This window comes from Lingula anatina, chromosome 6, assembly GCF_051362555.1.
Source record: "Lingula anatina isolate TDL-2025a chromosome 6, LinAna3.0, whole genome shotgun sequence".
Lineage (NCBI taxonomy): Eukaryota > Metazoa > Brachiopoda > Lingulata > Lingulida > Lingulidae > Lingula > Lingula anatina.
The window spans coordinates 10,004,852-10,027,444 of NC_141772.1; the positions used below are offsets into that span (position 1 = coordinate 10,004,852).

Sequence of the window (22,593 nt, forward strand, 5' to 3'; positions counted from 1 at the left end):
TGGTGAGTAACTGCGAAGTGTTCTTGGGCATTTTGGAAAATCCAAGATGGGTGCCATGTGCCACAGGAATTCTAGTATACGGTGATTCAACTAATGGCAACTGGAAAGATTAATTTTTCACTGTCAAATTAAGCTGGTTTCTGAGTGTTTTTCCACATCCTTTCTACCCACACAATATGTATGTGGTGAGTAACTAACAGTATTCTTGGGCATTTTGAGAAAATCCAAGATGGCCGTCATATGTAATAGGAATACTTATGGTATTACAAAGGGTTGGAACTAATGCCAGCTAATTAACTATCAAATTCAGTTTATTTTTTAGTGCTTTACACATTATTATTACACTGTGATACATATCTAGCAGGTAATAAATGTGCATATTTGATCATTTTGAGAAAACCCAAGATGGCCGTCACTGGCCATAGGAATACTACTGGAATTACAACTGCACATCCATGGCTTTTCATCTACTACCAGGGTGAATTTGTGTTTGCTTATCAAGTTTTGCCCATCCTTATAAGTCTTATGATATATATCTGGTAGGTAAATAGTGTGCATTCTTGGATATTCCGAGAAAAAGATACCTACAATTTAACATAGGAATACTAATGGGTGGGTTTCAATTGCTGCTAGAGAGGCATATGGTTCATTATACAATGACATTTCCATGGGTTTGTTTTAAAAATAATTTATGTTTTTCATTCCATTTATTATTACTCCTATGATGTATACCTGGTCTGTAGCATGTGTGTATCTTTGGGTATTCTGAAAAAATTCAAGATGTCTGCCTTTTGTCATTAGAATATTCGAACACATAATCAAATAATGCTAGAAATACACTGAGTACGATTTAAACATAGTTAACGTTGGGTCGTTTTTAATGTTTTTCATATCCTATTTATCCTTATGAAAGACTCTGTGTGTTTTGAAAGTGTATGTATCCTTGAGTATTATTCGGAGATAACCCAAGATAGCTGCCAGTTGTCATAGGAATATATCATTCAAATGCACATAGGTGTCAATTAATAAAACAGTTCAGACATTGATGCCAACATGAAATAAAGCCGTTTGATGTTTAAACATGTTGACAACCTTATTAACCTTACTCTTTATAAATCTGGTGTGTAACAAGTGTGCATCTTGCGTATTTGAGAAAATTCAAGATTGCTGCAATTCACAATAGGAATAGTACAGTCAACTACTGCCAGAGAGACATTGGGTTCAATATAAAATGAATTTTGTTTCTCTGTATTTCCCACATTCTTTTTGGACTTTTAGATATCTATCTGGTGGATAACAAGTGTATACCCTTAGGTATTTTGAAAAAATATCATGATTACCCTCATTTGCCTTAGAAGTGCCTATTAAATCTAATGCACCACTTTTCCTATGGGGAAAAGAAGGCCATCTTGGATTTCCCCAAAATGATAAAATATGGACATTAATTACCTAACAGATATGTATCATGGGATAATAATAATACTAAAAAACAGAATAACAACTGAATTCAGCTTCATTTTATTTGTAAGCCTATCTCTCGCAGGTATTAACTGAACCCCACCTTCTATGGCTAATGGCAGCCATTTTGTTTTGTTTTCAAAAAGGATACACATAACATTCTCATCACATATATATTATATGAATTAAAAAGATGTGGAAAATACTCAGAAACAAACCTAATTTATCAATTAATATTATATCTCCATGGCAGAAGAAGCCCTATGTGTATACTAGTATTCCTTTGATATGGGGGCCATCTTGGATTTTTCTCGAATTACCTGTGAATAAAGGTTAGTTACTCACCACAAATATATTATTTGTGTAATAAGAAACAAAATTAGTTAGATAGTGGGCAATGCATCTTCCTAGTTGGCATTAGTTAGTTGAACACCCTTGTACATGTTCTAGTATTCCTATGCCATACGGCGGCCATCTTGAATTTTTCAATAAGTCCAAGGACACTAGTTTGATACCTGACACATATGCATAATATGGGTAATAACGATGTGGAAAACATTGAGAAAATACTTAATTTGATAAAAATCAACATAGATATGTATATATTTCTACAAAATTTCACAAATTGGCGGCCATTTTGGATTTTTTGGCCAAACGGTAAATTTTTTCCGTGGGCTACGGCTCTAATTTGATTTAGTATGTCAAAAGGTACCCACATGCAAAATTTGGTGCTTTTATCCGCTGTGTCACGGTTTGGCCATTTTTTTGCCCTAAGCAACCGGACTAGTATTGAATAACAACAAAAATAGTGTATCAGTTATAAAATCAATCCAGATTTATTATGACTTTGAAAACGTAGTTATACAAAATTGAAAAGAGGAAAGGAATGGACATTTATTTAAAGGAAAGCACTCAGAGAGCACAAACCTCTAGCTGCCAAGGTGATTCAATTCTCATAATTGTTATTAATTAATTAATTATTGATTTATTAATTAATTTAGGGATCACACTGGAAATTTCATGACCTTTTGCATAATGTTGCTTACAGACATTAATTAATTAATTAATGGATCATCACCAAAATCCAATCATTAATTACTTGGTCCCTCAATCCTGACAGTTTCTTAAAATTTCATCAAAATCTATCAGACAAACAAACAACCAAAAGCATAACCTCCAGGTTGAAAAAGTGGGGCCGTCTCAATAATCCGGAGGTTTAGTGTTCCGAAAGTTCATTGGTCCGAAAAAATTGTATTCATGCACCTCTCTGAATGAACTTAACTTTATCACCAGTACACTTTATTCACGCATTAATTAATTGAGACTATCAAACTTTAGAATTATTACTACAGGGCCCCGCAAAAGCAGTACAAGATACTAACACAAAATACTGCACCAATCTTACATGCATATTTGTATTAATAACTGATAACAATAATGTCAAGATAGAACGCATAATTTCTTTGGATTTTCATTATCCTATTAGCACAAATACTTCCACCTTCAGTAACTACACGTGTCACCTTTCTCCAGTATATGCGGCACCATTCTCTCTGTAGTTTATATAGTATTACATTATTTATTGGTTTACCATTTCAAACCTTAAATCATAAGGATCTGTCACATCTAATGAGCCTAAAACAAATACTCCCACTTAAGTAGTATAGATAATGAATATGAACATCAACTGTGTTTTGAAGTATGTGCCAATTGCTTGTTGCTTAAAATAAAATTCCTCTTATGTTTATCAATCTATTATATTTATGATCGTTGTAACTAAACATATGCATATATGAGAAATTATTATCTAAATGCTTTCTCTTGCATCATTAGATAACTAAACTACACCCCATGCATGTGCCAAGAATGCACACATTTCATACTAGTGACAACATACGAGCACTGCTTCAGGTAAACTGACATTATAAGTAGGGTGACATGCTTTGTATTGTCCATATATATGCTCTCCAAAATATGACACACACAAAATAAACTGAACACAACTATATTATGCTACATTTAATATATATTGTTCTGCATACATCTAAAAATTAATTTCATAAATATTTTTGTTTTACTACACTTTATATTTTAATACATGTAGGGTGACATTTGTATTGTTCATGCAATCACAGATAAATAAAAATATGCTCTCCAAAATATGACACACAAATACAATAAACTAAACACAAGTTTATTACGCTACATTTAATATATAGTATTCTGCATACATTAAAAATTAATTACATAAATGTTTTGGTTTTACTAAATCTTATATTTTAATATAAGTAGGGTGACAGTTGAATTGTCCATGCAATCAAAGATAAATTAAAATATGCTCTCCAAAATATAACACAAACACACGCAATAAACTGAACACAACTATATTATGCTACATTTAATATAAAGTATTCTGCATATACATTTAAAAATGAATTACATAAATATTTGTTTTACTATTCAAATCTTCAAATTCAAGGTATACAGTACATGTATAATAAATAACTACATCAAATCAGAGTTTTCTATATGCAATATATGTCCACGCATCATGCAGGGGACTAATATACACATTTAACAAGTACATCTTTAGAAGAGAGAACACTTATGACAATGCACAGCACATACATGTACGACACCACATGTATGTACAGGTAGACAAATCATATTCTGGTAAAATGCCAACATACACCTCATAGCTCCAGCTGCATTCTTAACCAAGTTTCCAGAGACAAGGAAGACCCAGGGCAGGGGGCGGGTAAGGGGGGGTTCAAAGGGTTTGAACAAGCACCTTTTTTGGCAGGGGAAAAAGTCCACTAGTTCCTTGTAAAATTGATCTACTGGTAGGTACATTATGGTTAAAGTCCCCCCCCCCTATGAACTAGCTGGCTACAGGCCTTAATTCTCAGTCTGATGTTAACTGGTGCTTTGTAAAGAAATTGATTCAGACTATATGCAGAATAAAAATATTGTAGATGTGTTAAAACATTTAGTATAAATACACACACACTATGCAATAGAGAGATTTATCTATAAAATATTGAAAAAGCACTGATATAAAAAAACTATTACTCTTACACAAAAGACAGAACTCCAAGCATTTCACTTCCTTGTTATAATAACTAAGTCAATTTGCCACATTAGGATTATGTCCAATGATATGATGCCACTGGTATCCTGAAGAGTTTCACATAATCCATGTGCCTTGGTCGAAAATCAATAGGTAAGTCTCTTGAAATTCTTAAGTCAGCCCTGTGTAAACTTTACTGCGTTCCTAGTTTTGGCATATGCACAAAGCTACTAATCATACTTATGGTTTGTGTAGAATATATGCATTACTTGCATTTTTGTTTGAAAATGGTTGAATATAGAAAACGTACAATTTTTTTCACAATGTACATCAACGTAACTGCCAGGAAATTAGTTGCATTGTCAGACAACTGCTGGTCAAAACGGCAATTTTCCCGTACTCACCAATGGTCAATGACCCTATTCCTGCATTCAAAGTTAGTCCAGGTTTTTTCCTAAACGCTTGGTTTTTTGTTAAAATCTCTTAAGAGATTTTAACTGACAGAGCCCTCTCTGACATATTAAATAGTCACGTGATATCGAGCGGGGTTTTCTGATGACCTACCGGGTACATAAATCCGAGGGAAAAGCAGACAACAACAACACTTTATTACAATAAAATAAGATTCATACGATATAATCATCTTATTGCTCAGAATGCATTTACACTGTATATCTACAATGTGTGCAGTTCTGGGCTTTTCATTATCCGACACACTGTACAAAAACTCGCAACTTACGTCTGAGGATTGTGTCATGCACCTGCTATATCTTATCCAGCCACATGTTATTTTGGTCTCGAATGCACGCGAGAATCCGCGTGATGCACCAACATCCTTGGCAACGAATGCCTTGACGACCGGGAAGAAAGGCACCGAAAGCCCTATTGTCAAGCACAGTTTTTAGTTTCACTACAATAACAGCCGTTTTAGTGTTGAAATGCAATATAGTAAATATTTATGTGTTGTTTAGAATGTATTTCTTGCAGAATTTTGAATCTCAAAGGAAGAGTTATTATTGCTTTAATGTTGAGACCTGATCATGAAGATTAGTTTGTTTCCATATCATTTTCCTCCCTCTGTGGAATCTGTGGTGGCTTGTAAATACAAGCTTTTATCTGATGTAGTGAAGGGTGGATCCTAGAAACAATGCTTCTCTGCACATTAAACGGTTCCAAAACTGAACCAACTACAATTCCAATGATACACATTTGGCCATTAAGCAATTTCACAAACACCGCAGATCCAGAGTCCCCTTTCTGAGAAAATGGCTTATCATGTGTGGCATAAACATTTATCATATTTTTAAATCTTTCACTATGACCAGATGTCTTATCCACAAAGGTAATCTCTCTGCAACAAGCAACCCCAAGGCCGAGTTTTCCCTCTGTCCACCCAGTGGTTTTTCCATATTTGTATGCCAAGGCATGCTCAGGAAGCAGATCTACGTGTCTAGTAACCACATCATTGAACGTTTCAAGTGATTCTAATGGAAATAAGTTGCCTTTGGCATTCTTATGCAATTGCACGAGTGCTATGTCTACACCACATTTAATCACATTGCCATCCCCATCATCATGTTCAACATTACCTACATAGCATTTGCTAACAATGCCACATCTTTTAAAATTGTTTTCAACAAAAACAGGAGTGCCAATTACTGTTTCAGGACGTCTATCATAAGGGCAAAATACATGGGAACATGTAACAAATGCCTTTGGCCTGGTTGAGGCATGGTTACCCTCATCTTTCTCCACAAATAAACCAAGACTACCAGATTTATCAGAACCTACAGCACTTCCAATATACAACTCACAATGATCATCTCTGTTTCCTTCATTGTCAGCATGAAGTACAAATGTTCCTTGCCTGACTTCAACTGGATATTCCTGAAGTTTTTTTGGAAAGTCTGAAATATTAGTCATGTCACTGCAGTATATTGCAATGCAAGGACTGCTCTTTCCATCTTCATCTGCTTGTTCTCTTGAAAGAGAGATATCTATACACGAGATGTTGGAAAATTGATCAAATAGTTCATCACAATTCTTTTCGATGATAGCTCCCATTTTCTTCCTTTCATCACGGGAAATGAGCTCTCTTGTCATCATATCTAAGACTTCTTTCTCCACGGTTCTTTCAGCTATGAAGAAAGAATCAGAAATAAAGCAATATGACCAAGATAATATATACATTTAGATACAATGTTTAGCATTAAAATATAATCAAAATTTACTTAATTGATACTTTGAAACGCTACAATATTTAGAAGAAATTTAGAGTAAAACAAAAATATGATTTGGTAGTTATGGGGCAAATGTCACCAATATTGTGCAAAAAAACAGTCTGAGAATAATTACCATAAATGTAAACAGATCATGCTGACTTTAGAAAGCAACCTGCTTCTTTGCCAAACAAAGCCACTCAGCAAATTTAAAGTAAAACAAAATTATTGAAACCCAGGGGCAACACCAGGGCCAGAAACTTTCAAAATTCAGTTCTTGGTGAAAAGTGGCTCAATGGTCAATTTCAAGGTCACTGTAAGATTGGCAGTAAATGACTTCCTATTCAAGTTCAAAAGTAACTAAGGACTTATCTCTAATTGTAACCCCTCACCATAACATGAGAGCTTAGGTCTGTGTAGTGTCTGAAAATTGGCACAAACAAAATTTTTTTGCAGAAAATTCCCATTTTTAGAACATTTTGGCCCTTTTGACCTTGAAATAAAAGTCAAAGTTCAAATCCAAGGGCATATTTGGAATCTCCACATATGACTGTTGGGCAGACTTCAAAATTCGAATCCCAACTCCACTAAAATTTCCAAATTACCCATGAACATTATTTATGATTGGTCTATCAAACCCAAAAGTTTGACCTGTATTTTACATATGTTGATCAATCCTCAAAGTTTTACGACAGTAGGCTCCATCAGTTTTCCTTGAAATGCATACTTTTTGAAAAATAATTCAATCATGCAGATTTTCAAACAAGACCTATATTTTATCAATATTCATCAGTGCTGCAATTTTAAAGAGGGGAAGAAAGCAGAAAATCCAACTCAAACACCACGGTATCAAGGAATTTTCAGCAAACAAAAACAGGAAATCAATGATTTAATAAGGCTTTTTAAAATTTATGTTTCATGAGCCTGTAGAGCTTCATGGTAATTTACCTTCAGTATCACTTGGTAATGTAGTGACAGGTGGAGTAACACCATGCTCCTGTAGAAAAAAAGAAACCCTGGTGATCAGATAGTTAGATTATTCATTTATTTACAAGACAAATGCAATTCACTAAGATACATTTAATATTTATGTACAAGTTATGACTGAGCTATGCTTCCATTACATATTTTCATAACTTACCTTCTCACTTGTGCCTGGCATAAACCATAGTCTGTACACTGAATCCTCTGGCATCCCACATTCTGTGAGATCAGTCTCTTTAGGATCTATTGCCATCAGTTCATCTCTGACCTTTGGCTTTCTTGGGTCTCTGACACACCATTCTAACTGCAAATGTGGGCAAACAGTCTGCTTAACTTGCTGAATTTGGTTTAAGACATGGTTCTTCCACTTCACATATGCCTCTCGGATTGTTCTGTCAAACTTTGTCCCTGTGGGATATAAAGGGATCAGTTCAATGCAAGAGGATTTTGCTGACTTTCTCAAAGCACAACGTGCTCTTCTTCGTGGATCAATTGCAAAAACAGCATAATCATAATACAGCTCATTTTGAATGAGAAAAAAGTCCCCTCTTCTTCTTAATCCTTTCCTACTTGAAGATGTGTCATTTTGGGCTAATTTTGATGTAAGCTGGTTGAAAAGCACATGTGGCATAAAGTTCTCTTTCCCTTGTATGAAAAGTGTTCCTTCACTGCCAACCAATTCCGGATTCTTGCATATCTGGAGTAAGCTGGGCACATAGAACTGTCGAAAAGTAGGCTTTTCTGCTGTACCTGGCTTGATGTCCTGTTGCAAAAGAATGTTGAATTGCACCATAACACCGATTAAAATGGGCTTCAACTCACTGTCATCTCCCCAAAGCTCATCCAAAAGTCTTTCATCTAGGATGCCCCTCTTTAATGCAGACCAATATGGAGTCCCTTTGGTTTTGACATGGTGTTTATCAACTGCTATAATAGACCTGAATGCGTCTATCAGCCACAGTGGATTCAAAATGACTATGTCTGAGAGATCATCAGTCTGAAAGTGCATAAGATCTCCAATGTCATGATGGAACTGGAGGAATGACTTCAGCTCAATGGCATCCTGCATTCCAACTTTAAGAGCTAATTTTTGCAGCTCCTCATACTTTATCCACCTTTTTTCTCGTTTCTCAGGTGCTTGACGCAGCTGAAGATCTTCTTCTAATCTAATCCATCTTATTGGATTCTTCTCTCCCCAAGATTTTTGGCTTTCAGCAATTTTCATAACATATCGACGGAGATCTGATATTTCTTGATCTTCATCTTGACATGTGTTGTCAATTGCAAAGAAACGAGGATCAACATGCACACCACTTTTCTTCTGTTGTATATGATGCCGCAATTTAGCAAAGTACGCATTTATTTCTTCTTCATGCTATAAGAGAATGGGAGAAACAGTTTTTCAACACATTGTAAGCTGCAATCACATATTCTATCAATCATCATAATTGCTTTTTTTCAGAACAGTTTAAATTTTTTTTATTTTTTGTTTCAGTAATTATGCCTACCTTTTCTTTGGGAACATTTTCCAGGAATTTGTCTTTATGCGTGCAAGCGATGATTATTCGGGGAGACAATACCCCATCTTCACTTAGGTTTTGCTGTGGTGCATAAGTATGGATTATGTCTATCCAATAATAAGTGAAGTCTGGAAATATATCAGACAAAATTCAAAATGTACTTTAGTAACATTTTTTTTGCTGTTTGAACTGTTTGAGTACAGAAAGATGTCTGGTTATATGATAACTTTTTAATATTCTTAAGGCAAAATATATTATTCATATTTAGCAAAAATATTTACTTGTAAGAGCAAATTCTGGACAAGGATGCATTGTGATGAGCACCACACCTAGACCAGTGCACCTTCACAGGGGCGGATTTAGGCCGTCTTCTAGGTCTTACAGAAGACGGTCAGATTATTAAGTTTACTTTGACGGGTATCTTATATTTTCTGTCAGAAGACGGTCAAAAACTGAGGACGAATTAACAAAGATAATTTGGAAGACTGTAAGAAAATATCTCTGGATCCGCCCCTGCTTCAGATAACAAAATTTACATGGATTGAGTTGAGATCATATGTGGCCTATATCCAAGAGATGGGTACACAGGCCCTTGAAGTCTAGGAGGACAAGTGGTGATGGTGTATGGCAGCAAATACAGCGGATATGGTGGACAAGATGGGACGGGGCTAAAACCACGTGTTCCGGCAGTGTTTACACTGGTGTTACAATTATAGTTGACATTTCATAACTGCTAGCTGGTATTTAACAACATAATTGGTAGTGAAATGATTTTATAAACATAAAAGCCCTTTCCGTTAAAACGCTTGTAATGAGCCATGAATTTCATACTGCTCTTAAATTTCAAAAATCTTAAAATTAATTTTGACCAGTAAGCAGTTTTGCGGGATCTTGATTTTCCTGAATCTCACACACCTTAAAATCAGCAATTGAGCTATTTTTGTGCTCAAAAAGCCCTAGCCTGCATTTACCCAAGTGCTGTGTGGCCCAAGGTGCAAGATAACGATCGGTACAGTTAGCTTTGGATGCTAAACAACATTGTCATCACAATTCATTAAGATAACAAGAGAATCTATAAAGAGTTGCACTGTCACTCTGTCGTTTCTTAACCGGAGTACTTGGCGTGAGATAGCAATCGGTAGTTTTTCTGAGGCGCACATTAGCATTGCCAACAGTAGGGACTTCAGTAACAGAACAAAAGAAGCAATTAACAGCTGCAATTAAGATTACCATTATTGCTTTCTTGTCTCACTCAGATTGTTCACGATCTCCTGCTGAACATCCCCCGCTAATGAAATCCCTTGAACAAATATGAAAACTGCCTTCTCATTTCGATCTCCTGCTGATGATCTTCCGCTAACAAAGTCCCCTAAACAAATATAAAAATTGCCTTCTAGCATGGACAAAATTTCCAAGCTTCTAGGCTTGCTTGGATCGATGAAGATCTCCTGCTGATGAATACAGCAACAAAGTCCCTTGAACTAGTATGGAAATTGCCTTATCGTCACGCTCAGATCGCTCACGATCTCCCTTGACGAACTTCCAGTCCCTTGAACGAATATGAAAATGGCCTTTCTGTCTCATTAGGTGTACCAAGATTCTTTTCAAAAATCAAGACAAGTTTCTGGCTGATAGAATGACTTTCAAAAAAATTACACTACTGATAACAATGCTGTTTTGCATCCCTAGCCAACAGTACCGCTCATTATCTAGCACCTTGGGCCGTACGTGTATCCCTTGGGTTGCAAATACTGACACTCACCCATCATACATTATGGTAACTGTAAATAGATCATTGGGGGAAGATAACATAAGGTCTAGCGACAAACAGACAACTTCTGGTCAAAATTGACAGAATTCCATGAAATTGAAATGCTTGGAAGTTCTGAGCACCTCCATTTCATGAATTTCGACCAAAATAATCTTTTCCCAAATTTAATTATTTTTTACTTTACAAAATTCATGGCACATTAGCGTATATACTCACTAGCTGACAAACAGTTGTGAGCTGGTGGGTGTCTTACCAAGAATAGTTCCTGAGAAGTGTTCAGCTCCTTGCCATTGGTCATCTAGCCTGTCTGTTAAAGCAAGGCTCATATCAATGGCAAGAATGTAAATAGCTCTGGAAGAAAGGAATGTGTGGTGGGTGTTGTAATACACACTTTGCCCTCCAAAATCCCAGACTGCTAGACGAGCTGGTGGATTTTCAATGTCGTACGAGCTTTCTGTCAAATGTTTTAAGACATCAGGCGGGAGCTCCAAAGCCTCCTTGGAACTACTAGGGCTGGGCTGATGTTCTTAAAATATAAATGAACAAAGTTCACATGTTTCAGTATTAAAAAAGATTAAAGACAAATTTAATCATTTAAATGTATGAACTACAGTATAAAGCTAGAGGGTTGTACATGGTGATGGCTTGATCATTTAATCAGAAAAATAATTTTGGAATAACTAAAAATTACTAAGTAAATAAAGCATTTTGGTGCTTTTACTGTATAAAATGGTCTGCTTTTCAATTGTGCTGCTACCACTCAATAGGAATGTACGAAGTTAATGAATTTATAACATAAAAAACAGAATCTTTTAAATTCACAATTTTCCCTTTTTGAAATGATCAAGCCATTAAATTATGCAATAACATGCTTTGCTAAAGTGGGTGAGACACATTTAGGATAAAACATTTTGCCACCTTTCCTTTACCAATTTTTACATAGTTGACAAGGAATTTTAACATAATATGTAGCACATAGAGACACCCAGTATAATACTGCATGGTGTATTCGTTGTCTTGTGTTATTGTCATACTAATTTTGATCAAGGGAAAATGGACCACCTGCCGCACTGTGCATCCTAATCTGATATTGCATAATGATGGAAGTTAATTATAAGTTAAGAAAATTGTAACAAATGTTTAAATTTGAAAGAACCTACTGTACCCCTTTCCTTCTCATGTTATACTAAAATTTGTCCTTCCATTTCATCTTCGAGTCTTAGAAAAACTTACCATAAAAAAAGAAATAAACACCATGATATGCCATTAAAGCAAATTGGAAAAAAATGGCATAACTTAAGAAATTTGCAAAAATGGTCTGATCATGCTGATCTATGAACTTCACCTGTATTTTTGTAAGATTTATCACTCCTGTGAGTTTCAAGACAATATGCCTATCGGTTTTCTTGAAATGTGTTATAAGTGACACATAAATGCTGAAAAAAGGCCCAACATGCTGATTGTTGACCTTGACTTGTATTTAAGGAATATTCATCAGTTCAGTAAGTATGAAGACAAAGGGTGAATTCCCAGAGTTTTAGATTGATCCAGAGATTTAGGCTTCGTTCACATGCAATGTCTATTTTCTAAATTCTATTTTCTCGCGCTATCTTATGATCACGGTCTGTGCCCTGAATATCCCGCCGCGTAATTACTAGCAGCGCGAGCCAGTTACTTATAGTAACTTATAGTAACTGGCTCGCGTTGCCAGTAATTACGCCGCTGCCAGTAATTACGATATTCAGTGCACAGACCGTGATCATAAGACATACCGCGAATAGAAAATAGAATTTAGAAAATAGACATTGCATGTGAATGAAGCCTTAGATTTAGATGGACCTAACTCCCTGGGGGTTCACGCTAAATTGCAGTCAGCCGAGCGCACACCCCTACAGCTTTAAGTAGGCGGGACAGACGCTTAAGCTGGCTAAGCTAGTGAGACTCTCCACAGGGACAGATCGATCTAAAATCTATGGAAATGGGGTCAAAAGGTGAAAATGTGAAATGTTTTTCCACTTATCGTGGTACTATATATCACTGATATATGCAGTTATATTTCTGCTAGATAAATCTGTCTGCCAGCTGAAAACAAAAGTGGATGGCCTTGGAGAAATATTAGTTTAGATGATGTTGGGTGCTACCACTGTGCTCCTATATTTTGTTCATAGTGATCAATACCATCTTTATCTGAACAGACGGGCTTCTTTGTTAGGCACAAGCAGGCAAGGACAAATGTGAACAAAAATTGACTCTCATCTCTCATAAGACCTCATGTTGATGAAGGACATGATGTTATTTCAGCCAGTTACATGCACACAGCTTTGTCTTCATCTGGAGTTATCAGACTGCCATGCAGCTGTTGTGGAAAATAGGGAAAGGTGCACAGTCAATTTGAATTTTCACTGTATAAGTGACAGGTCCTATGTCAGCTGCCTTAAGCCATGATAGTGTTCCAGTTGGTTGAGGACTGAAGCAAGTTGGAGGATAAAGAGATTCTCTAGTCAAGTCATTTCTTCTCAGTGAATTTAAGAAACGAATTACATCAGAAAAGAAAAAAGATCCAACTGCTGCCTTTCAAGAAATGTTGAATAAAAAACAAACATGAAACTGTTCAACAAGGATGCTTGGCTGAATGTTCATCAAACCATTGGTTATTTTTTCATGTTTAAATATTATAATGAAGAAGCAAAGAAGAATGCCCTCTAGAGGCAAACATTAAAGAAACAGATCAAGGAAATGTTAGGTTTATGAAAAGACAAATATACATAATAGGCTTTTTTAGTTTAACTTAATTCTGTGGCCACATAAATTCTAGATATTTTAGCACAGTGTCATTCTGCTAAGAGCAGATTATAAATAAGTCAATTTTTTTCATTGGGTTTTTTAAAACTTGTGATGATGTATATAATGTACATATAAGATGTGTAGAATGTGACCCTGTATAAGTATTTGCACTAGAAGTTTTCAGTCGAGTGAATGGCTGTTGTCTTTTTAATTTCTCATAGTTGATCATGGTGCCTTTTTATTTTTTAAATCATAATAAACATATATTTTTTCTTTTAAAGCAATTAAGTTTTCTTTGAACAAGAGATGGAAATATTTAAACAAGGCAGCAAAGCTGTCAAATGTACAGACAAAAGACAGGAAATAACTATGCACAAAATAGGCTACTGTCAATTCTGATGCTAAAGTACATTATGTTAAACTGCAAATTCAACATCAAATTTTAATTATGCTCAACAGGTAATACCAATGTAAGTAAAATGTGTAACAAGTTCACACTTTGAAAATATATAACTTCCAGAAAAAGAAGCCAATTAGACTGCTTTTCCAACTCATAAGTAACATGGCAATCATAAGTAACATGGTTTTCCCATGATGGTCATCATGGCAGCAGCACCCAAAATTGTGTTTTCTTCTATTCTGATGCAATATTACATAATGGTTAACAGCATAATGACTGTCAATTTTTAATAATAAAATATACGTATCATGGATTTTCAGAAAAAATGACTAGCATGGGTCTTCAAGCCCGTGGAACTTCAAATTCACACCATGAAAATGCCAATATGTGAAAAATTAAATTTTCACAAAAAAAAAAAAAACGTTTTACTGGCAGTAAGAATTACCAAACAGACTGCATTGCCTACTGAAGCTGTATTTTAGTCCCATGTTTCTTTCCTGTAAGTTTGAGAACAGTAAGTGACATGGTTTTTCTTAAATGGTCATCATGGGAGCAGTGCCCAAAATAGTTTTTTTTTTTAAATTTTGATGCAATATTACATAATGTTTAACAGCAAAATGACCATCAATTTTAATAATAAAATATTAGTATTATGGATATTCAGAAAATGTGACTAGCAAAGGTCTTCAGGCCCTTGGAACTTCAAAGTCACAACTTGAAAATGCCAAAATGTAAACAAGACAGCAATGTTCTGAAATGTTTTTTTTTCCAGTTTTAACAATTTCTAACATAAAACAAAATTAACAGTTTACTATCGTTTTTATATGATCAACTAAGAAAATTGATGAAATGGGAAAAATATTAATAGAGCAGTGTTAAATGTCCAATTTCTTCCATTCTGAGATTCTGAACATAGTGAATGATTGAATCTGACAAACTGCAATGATATGAGTTTATTTCCATTTTTGAAACTTTATTACACAATACACATTAAAAAGTTTACCATTATTTTTACATAATCAAATAATGATGTTGTAAAGATGCAGGAAATGCCAAACAAACACTTTTACGTATCTTATTAATTAAAAATTGAAACTGTTAACATGCCTAAGAATTTAATCTGAGGAAATGTGAAAAAACGGCATTTCTTTAAAATAATGGCCCGATTATGCTGATTTTCGAACTCAACCTGCGTTTTAGTAAGATTGACCACTCCTGTGAGTTTAATGACAATTGGCCTATCTGTTTTTCTTATATTGTGTTTACAGTGTTGCATATATGCTGAAAAATGAAAAAACAGCATAACTACTAAAATAGTGGCCCGATCATGCGGATTTTCGAACTTGACCTGCGTTTTAGTAAGATTGATTACTCCTGTGAGTTTCATGACAACTGGCCTAACGGTTTTCCTTAAAATGTGTTTACAGGGTTGCATATATGCTGAAAAGTGAAAAAACAGCATAACTTCTACAATAATGGCCCGATCATGCTGTTTTTTTAACTTGACCTGCGTTTTATGAATATTCATCAGCTCTGTAAATATAAAGCCAAAAAGTAAAACTGCCCTCCACTTATCGTGTTTGAAGGAAAGTGCATGGCGACGGCATCGGCGACGGCGCCGACAGACGCAGGTGATGGCAATATGTACAGACACATCTGTGTCTGTACATAAAAACAAACATCATTTAAATTGCATCTGAATTGAGTGTTTCAATAAAACAATAAGTTAAACTTGAAAAGTCCATAATATGATCTGGGCTCCATCTTTTGGGGACAGGGAAACTGGGTCCCTTGCTACTAACCTCCCAAACAAATTGTGGACCTTTTATATTTATTTTATTTTTATTTTTTTGTAACCCAAACTTATCGGAGAGTTGAAATCTAACCCATTTAATAAGTGGTAAGACCACAGTTCAAATGTACCCCGTATTTGAGAGTTTGAAATGGATGAAGTATGGCACTTTGTACAGAATCTTAATGGGGGTGCTAATATTACACAACCAAGGTAGCATTATGCAACAGTCATAGGGCTCATTCCTGATAAAACTTTTGTTCTAGGTAGACCTATCCAACTCCAGGGGTACTCTGGCTGAATGCTATCAGATATACACCCACCTACAGGTACAGTACTTGCATTGAGTAGAATACAGAAAAGATGGTGATGGTAAGAATGCATAGGAAACAAGAAGAGACGTGATAGTCTGTTAACCTGATTGCACTCAGCAAGAGTACCCGTGGGGTTGGATTGATCAAGGTAGAATGAAAGCATCATTGAGAATGTGCCCATAGCACTGGCTAGCCCATATTTTTTACATTTTTACCACATTTTGAGAGGTATCCAATTTTTCACACATTTCCTTGAGTGGCCCCAGCTTAAAGATCACTATGTCCAAGTTTAAAAGTCTTCAAATTACTTAAAGGGATAATAACTCTTCATATGAGATCTGTATTTCACAGTAAAAACATTGTGAATAACTCATGGAAATATAATATATTCTGTTTTACCACAAAAATGGCAGTTATAGCTATTATTCTGATTTCTGAGCTTGTCTTTAGACCACGTGACCTCCACTGATGGCTATACTCTGTTAAAATCTCTTAAGAGATTTTAACAAAAAACCAAGCTTTTTAGAAAAAAACCAGGGACTAACTTTGAATGTAAAAATGGATTCATTAACCATTGGTTAGTATGGAAAAATTGTTGTTTACTCTAGGAAAATTCATTTTTTAGCCGAAACGAAGAGCTTTAATCCCTTTAAATAAACATATGTTGAAATTTTTTAAATACATTTGTTATGTTTATTTGGGGAAACACTTCTTATTATAGTAACAAATTCCACTGGATGAAGTGCATTCCACCTGCATAGGCAGTGAGGAAAGACAAAAAGTAGGTCAAAAATCTCTATTTTCTAGGGCATATATCTCCCAACCCATAAAAGGTGCAGTAATATTTTTTTTTAAATTGATAAAACTATTAGTATATCCTTTGTTGATAATCGTGCCAAGTTTCATGAGTCTCCCCCCCGATCCCATATTTTTGCCAAGAATGGATATTTTTTCATTTTACTTCACAGAAGCTTATAACTTCTTAGGACACATCTTCACACCAATTTGGTTGAATTTCTCGTTAAATGGCACTTAATTAGCTCATTTAATATTCATGTGACCGGGTCATTATGTCATCAACGGAAATTTCAACTCTTTACATTAAGACCCTGGTATCTGAACGAGGGAATGAAACTACATGCTTGCTGTGGTTTCATTGTCCCGCGAGTCTGGAGGAAACAAAACAAGATTGGGTCATAACATCTGTGATTACATGCATGCTCAGATGACAGGATGTCTTTACACATTGTTGTTTAATAAAAAGCAGACTATTTCAGATGTTTAAATACTGAAAATGAAAAATTTGTTTAGATAGCTTTGTAATTAAGTTGAAAACAGAGTAAAGCACAACAACCCGTTTTCTTCACCCAGCAAAATTTGTGACAAAGTAATTTTTTTTCAAGTGTGTGGGTTAAATGATCCCTGATATGATGAAAAAAAACATGACAATACTTTACTGAGAGCTTTCTTTTCCGTAATGAATAGCTACAAAATGGCCTGGTATATCTGTCTCCCAGATTAAAGCGCTGTATTAGTGTCATTTTCCGCTAATAATTAAAAAGTTTAAAATACAATGTTTGGGAACACAAATTTGTTTGTTATAATATGACAAATCTAACACGTATAGGAATATTTTGACAGACTTTCAAAGATGATAACCCCTTGCTGTTACCCAGTATTGTGGAAGTGCAGACATATATATATATATAATGTGATACTCACCTCCAAGCGAAAAAAACAGCTTCTTTTCAAAATCAGTATCATTGCATCTGATATGAGTCAAGTGCCGCATATTTCTGGGTAAATCCTCAAGGGAGGCATCCAGCAGGATAGGGACAACGATGTCTTCACTCATCTCGGCAGCATAATGCAGCGCCATATTTCTTTCCTGCTTGCACCAAGGACTTGTAAGAAAGTCCTTGGAAAGAAAACAAATGATGTACGTGCATTTTTCGAGGGCTTCATTAATACAAGTCACTGTTGAAGTACCTGGGCGGAAATCTCGTTTTGAGTAGCAGCAGCTGACTCCCCTTTTCTCCAATGTGTCCATGACACTTTCCACAAATTCAGCATCAACATTACTGTGGGCCAAAAATGCATCATACTTGTCTTTGTAAAGTACTTGCCTGGAATGAAAAATATCACTTCTTTATTATGAGGCCCATAATTTAGTGTGAATAAATAGCTTGATGACATATAGTTTAATAGATAGGATAAGATAGAGAAGCATTACAGCATTGGAAAAGGAGACATTTTCAGGTGTGCAAATTTTGTGAGCATAACGACTGATGGAACCTCTGACTACACCGAGGAAGTATAAGAATCGATGTCCATGGGGCTATGGAATGTCTTATGGTAATGGGTAAGTAATATTTTACTTTTCAAGTGTAAGGGAATGTTTGTTGTTTGGGAAAAAAAAACAGCTTGTATAGTCTGTAAGGATAAATGCCTGTTAACTTGGGAAAAGTACATAAAGTTAATATTTTGTATTGTTATATTATATAGGGTCACCTGAGTCAGCTACAGGACGTGACATATGTTCATTGTTATTGCATTAACAGTTATGTTCAGACGTTAAAGTTTATTATAAGCAATATCACCAGCCCTCTCAGTGAATATATGGTAATTCTCTATCTTAAACAGAGGACTTATTAAACTCAATTCTGGAATCTTGGCTTTAAAAACTTTGATGAAGAAGAGGGAGAAATGGAAGAGGTAAATGTCCTTGTATTTTTTTTTTTTTTTGAAAAATCAGTAAAAAAAAAATTACAATAATGGCACAAATTAGTAAGATGTATATTAAAAACATTACAAAAATAGTGAATTGAACATATAAACAAGGCAGCAAAGCTGTCAAATGTACAGACAAAAAAACAGAAAAAAAAGATGCAAAATAGGTCATTTTGATTCAATAATAAATGCTTATAATAGCAGTCAGTCAACACTGATTTTTAATCATGCACAACAGGTAACATGGTCAATAACAGGAGCAGATTCAGAGATATTTTCTGACAGTATTCCAAAGTATCTTTGTTGATCCATCCTCCATTTTGATAGTCTTCCAACAGAAACCCATTAATATAAACTTTAAAATCTGGCTGTCTTCCAGGAGACCCAGAAGATGGTCTCAATCCACCCTTTCAATAAGATTACAATGTCAGGACCATGAGAGTTAAAATTCACATGATGAAAGTCCCTATATATGAAAAATGATGACAGTGCATAAAATAATATTACAGCGTGTTTAAAGACATAAATACCAATACAGCTGCTTATGTGGAAATACTGAAAATGTGCAGAGCCTCAGGTGGATGGGAGCTAAAAATCACATCTTAAAAATGCCAGTGTTGGAGAAAAAATGAAATAGAAACAACAAAAATATAATTCCAATGAAGCTGTTATTCACTGCTTCCTTATTATGGACACTATGTTATCTAGCAGAGAGCTTAACAGGGAAATATCAACAAGTGTGCTTTATGAAATTTCAATTAATGGCTACTTAATTAGGTAAATGAGTTTATAGCACTGAAATTAGCCTTGTGAATACCAAAGGGGAATTAACAGACTGACCACACAAATTTGTCTATCAAAGGTCTTCAGGCCCATAAGTCACACCTTAAGAAAAGCAGAAAACAATAATGCACAAAAACAGGAGACTGCCCAATTCTGATGCAATAATACATTATGTTTAACTGCACAGTCAACATAAAATTTTAATTATGTACAACAGGTAACGCTGATGAAAGTAAAAGCATAAGGCTCCAGGCCCATCAGAGTTCAAGTTTTCAATTAGAAAGTGCCAGAATGAGAAAAATGAAAATTTCACAAAAAATGCATAAATTTAATAAAAATGATAACCCAATTGACCTGGCTTTCTAATTTTAACTGCATGCCAATCCTAAAAATCATACTTATAAGTTAAATATAATAATAAGTAACACAGTTTTCTTTTCGTAATGTTTGCAGTAGCAGTGCAAAAAGATTATTGTCAATTTTGATGTAACATTACATAATAAATTATAGAATAATTATCACCAATTTTTGATTATTGACTATAAATAGCATGGACATGTAGAAAATTTGATTACCATTAGGCTTCATGTCCATGGGAGCTCCGAGTCCCACAATGAATATGCCAAAAAGATAATGAATATTTCACTAAGTGTATAACTTCCAGAAAAAGAAGCCAATTAGACTGCTTTTCCAACTCGGGCTGCATTTTAGTCCTGTGTTTCTTTTTTGAAAGATTGACAGTAATAAGTAACACGGTTTTCCCATAATGGTCATCATGGCAGCAGCACCAAATATTGTGTTTTCTTCTATTTTGATGCAACATTACATAATGATTAACAGCATAATGACCATCAATTTTTAATGATAAAATATACGTGTCATGGATTTTCAGAAAATGTGACCAGCAAGGGTCTTCAAGCCCATGGAGGTTCTAAGTCGCACCTTGAAAATGTCAATAAGTGAAAAATTAAATTTTCACAAAAAACTGTTAAATTGCCAGAAAAATTTACCAAACAGACTGCATTGCCTACTGAAGCTGTATTTTAGTCCCATGTTTCTTTCCTATAAGTTTGAGAACAGTAAGTGACATGATTTTCCTTAAATGGTCATCATGGGAGCAGTGCCCAAAATAGGGGTTTCTTCAAATTTTGATGCAACATTACATAATGTTTAACAGCATAATGACCATCAATTTTTAATTATAAAATATTAGTATCACGGATATTCAGAAAATGTAACTAGCAAAAGTCTTCAGGCCCATGGAACTTCAAAGTCACATACTGAAAATGCCAAAATGTAAACAAGACAGCACTGTTCTGAAATGGGTTTATTTCCATTTTTAACACTTTTTTAACATAAAACAAAATAAACAGTTTACTGCCATTTTTATAAGACCAATGAAGAAAATTGATGAGATGGGAAAAGTATCAATAGAACAGTGTTAAATGTTCAACTTCCTCCATTCTGAGATTCTGAACATAGTGGATGAATGCATCTGACAAACTGCAATGATATGAGTTTATTTCCATTTTTGACACTTTATTACACAATACATGATAACAAGTTTACCATCACTTTTACAAAATCAACTAACAATGTTGTAAAGATGTAGGAAATGTCAAACACTTTTACGTATCTTATTAGTTCAATAATGAGACTGTTAACATGCCTTAGAATTGAATGTAAGGAAATGTGAAAAAACAGCATGACTTCTAAAATAATGAACTGATTATGCTGATTTTCAAACTCAACCTGCGTTTTAGTAAGATTGGCCCCTCCTGTGAGTATAATGACAATTGGCCTAACTGTTTTTCTTATATTGTGTTATCAGTGTTGCATATATACTGAAAAAAGTGAAAAAACAGCATAAATTCCCTATAAGTGACCCGATCGTGCTGATTTTCGAACTTGACCTGCGTATTATGAATATTTATCAGTTCTGTAAGTTTCAAGCCAAAAGGTAAAATGGTTTTCCAATTATCGTGTTATCGGTGCTGCATATATGCTGAAAAAAAGAGAAAAAATAGCCTAAATTCACTAAAAATGACCCAATCACGCTGATTTTCGAACTTGACCTGCGTATTATGTATATTCATCAGTTCTGTAAGTTTCAAGCCAAAAGGTAAAATGGTTTTCCACTTATCGTGTTATCGGTGCTGCATATATGCTTAAAAAAGTGAAAAAACAGCATAAATTCCCTATAAGTGACCCGATCATGCTGATTTTCGAACTCGACCTGCGTATTATGAATATTCATCAGTTCTGTAAGTTTCAAACAAAAAGAAAAAACAGTTTTCCACTTATTGTGTTATCGGTAAAAGTGCACGGCGACGGCGACGACGGCAACGACAGCGACGACAGACGCAGATGACGGCTATATGTACAGACACATCTGTGTCTGTACATAAAAACAGCATAACTTCCCTAAAAATGGCCTGATCATGCTGAATTTCGAACTTGACCTGCGTATTATGAATATTCATCAGTTTTATAAGTTTCAAGCCAAAAAGTAAAACGGTTTTCCACTTATCGTGTTATCAGTGCTGCATATATGCTGAAAAAAGTGAAAAAACAGCATAACTTCCCTAAAAATGACCCGATCATGCTGATTTTCGAACTTGACCTGCGGATTATGAATATTCATCAGTTCTGTAAATTTGAATACAAAATGTAAAACGGTATTCCACTTATCGTGTTATCACTGAGTGCACGGCGACGGCGACGGCGACGACAAACGCAGGTGACGGCTATATGTACAGACACATCTG

The 22,593-nt window shown here is 34.9% G+C and overlaps 1 protein-coding gene across 3 annotated transcripts in view; it reads right to left on the bottom strand.

Moving 5' to 3' along the window:
- Positions 1-4,137: 4,137 nt before the first annotated feature.
- LOC106162479 (uncharacterized) overlaps positions 4,138-22,593 on the bottom strand; it is a 135,701-nt gene continuing 117,245 nt past the window's right edge. For all 3 annotated transcript variants that reach the window (XM_087014717.1, XM_087014716.1, XM_087014718.1), the window contains 6 exons: positions 18,035-18,438; positions 11,276-11,548; positions 9,240-9,379; positions 7,889-9,106; positions 7,696-7,744; positions 4,138-6,666 (listed from right to left, as the gene is read on the bottom strand). In XM_087014717.1, the coding sequence (XP_086870843.1) occupies positions 5,576-6,666; positions 7,696-7,744; positions 7,889-9,106; positions 9,240-9,379; positions 11,276-11,548; positions 18,035-18,438 (3,175 nt within the window). In that variant the 3' untranslated portion in view covers positions 4,138-5,575. The remainder of the gene's footprint in view (positions 6,667-7,695; positions 7,745-7,888; positions 9,107-9,239; positions 9,380-11,275; positions 11,549-18,034; positions 18,439-22,593) is intronic.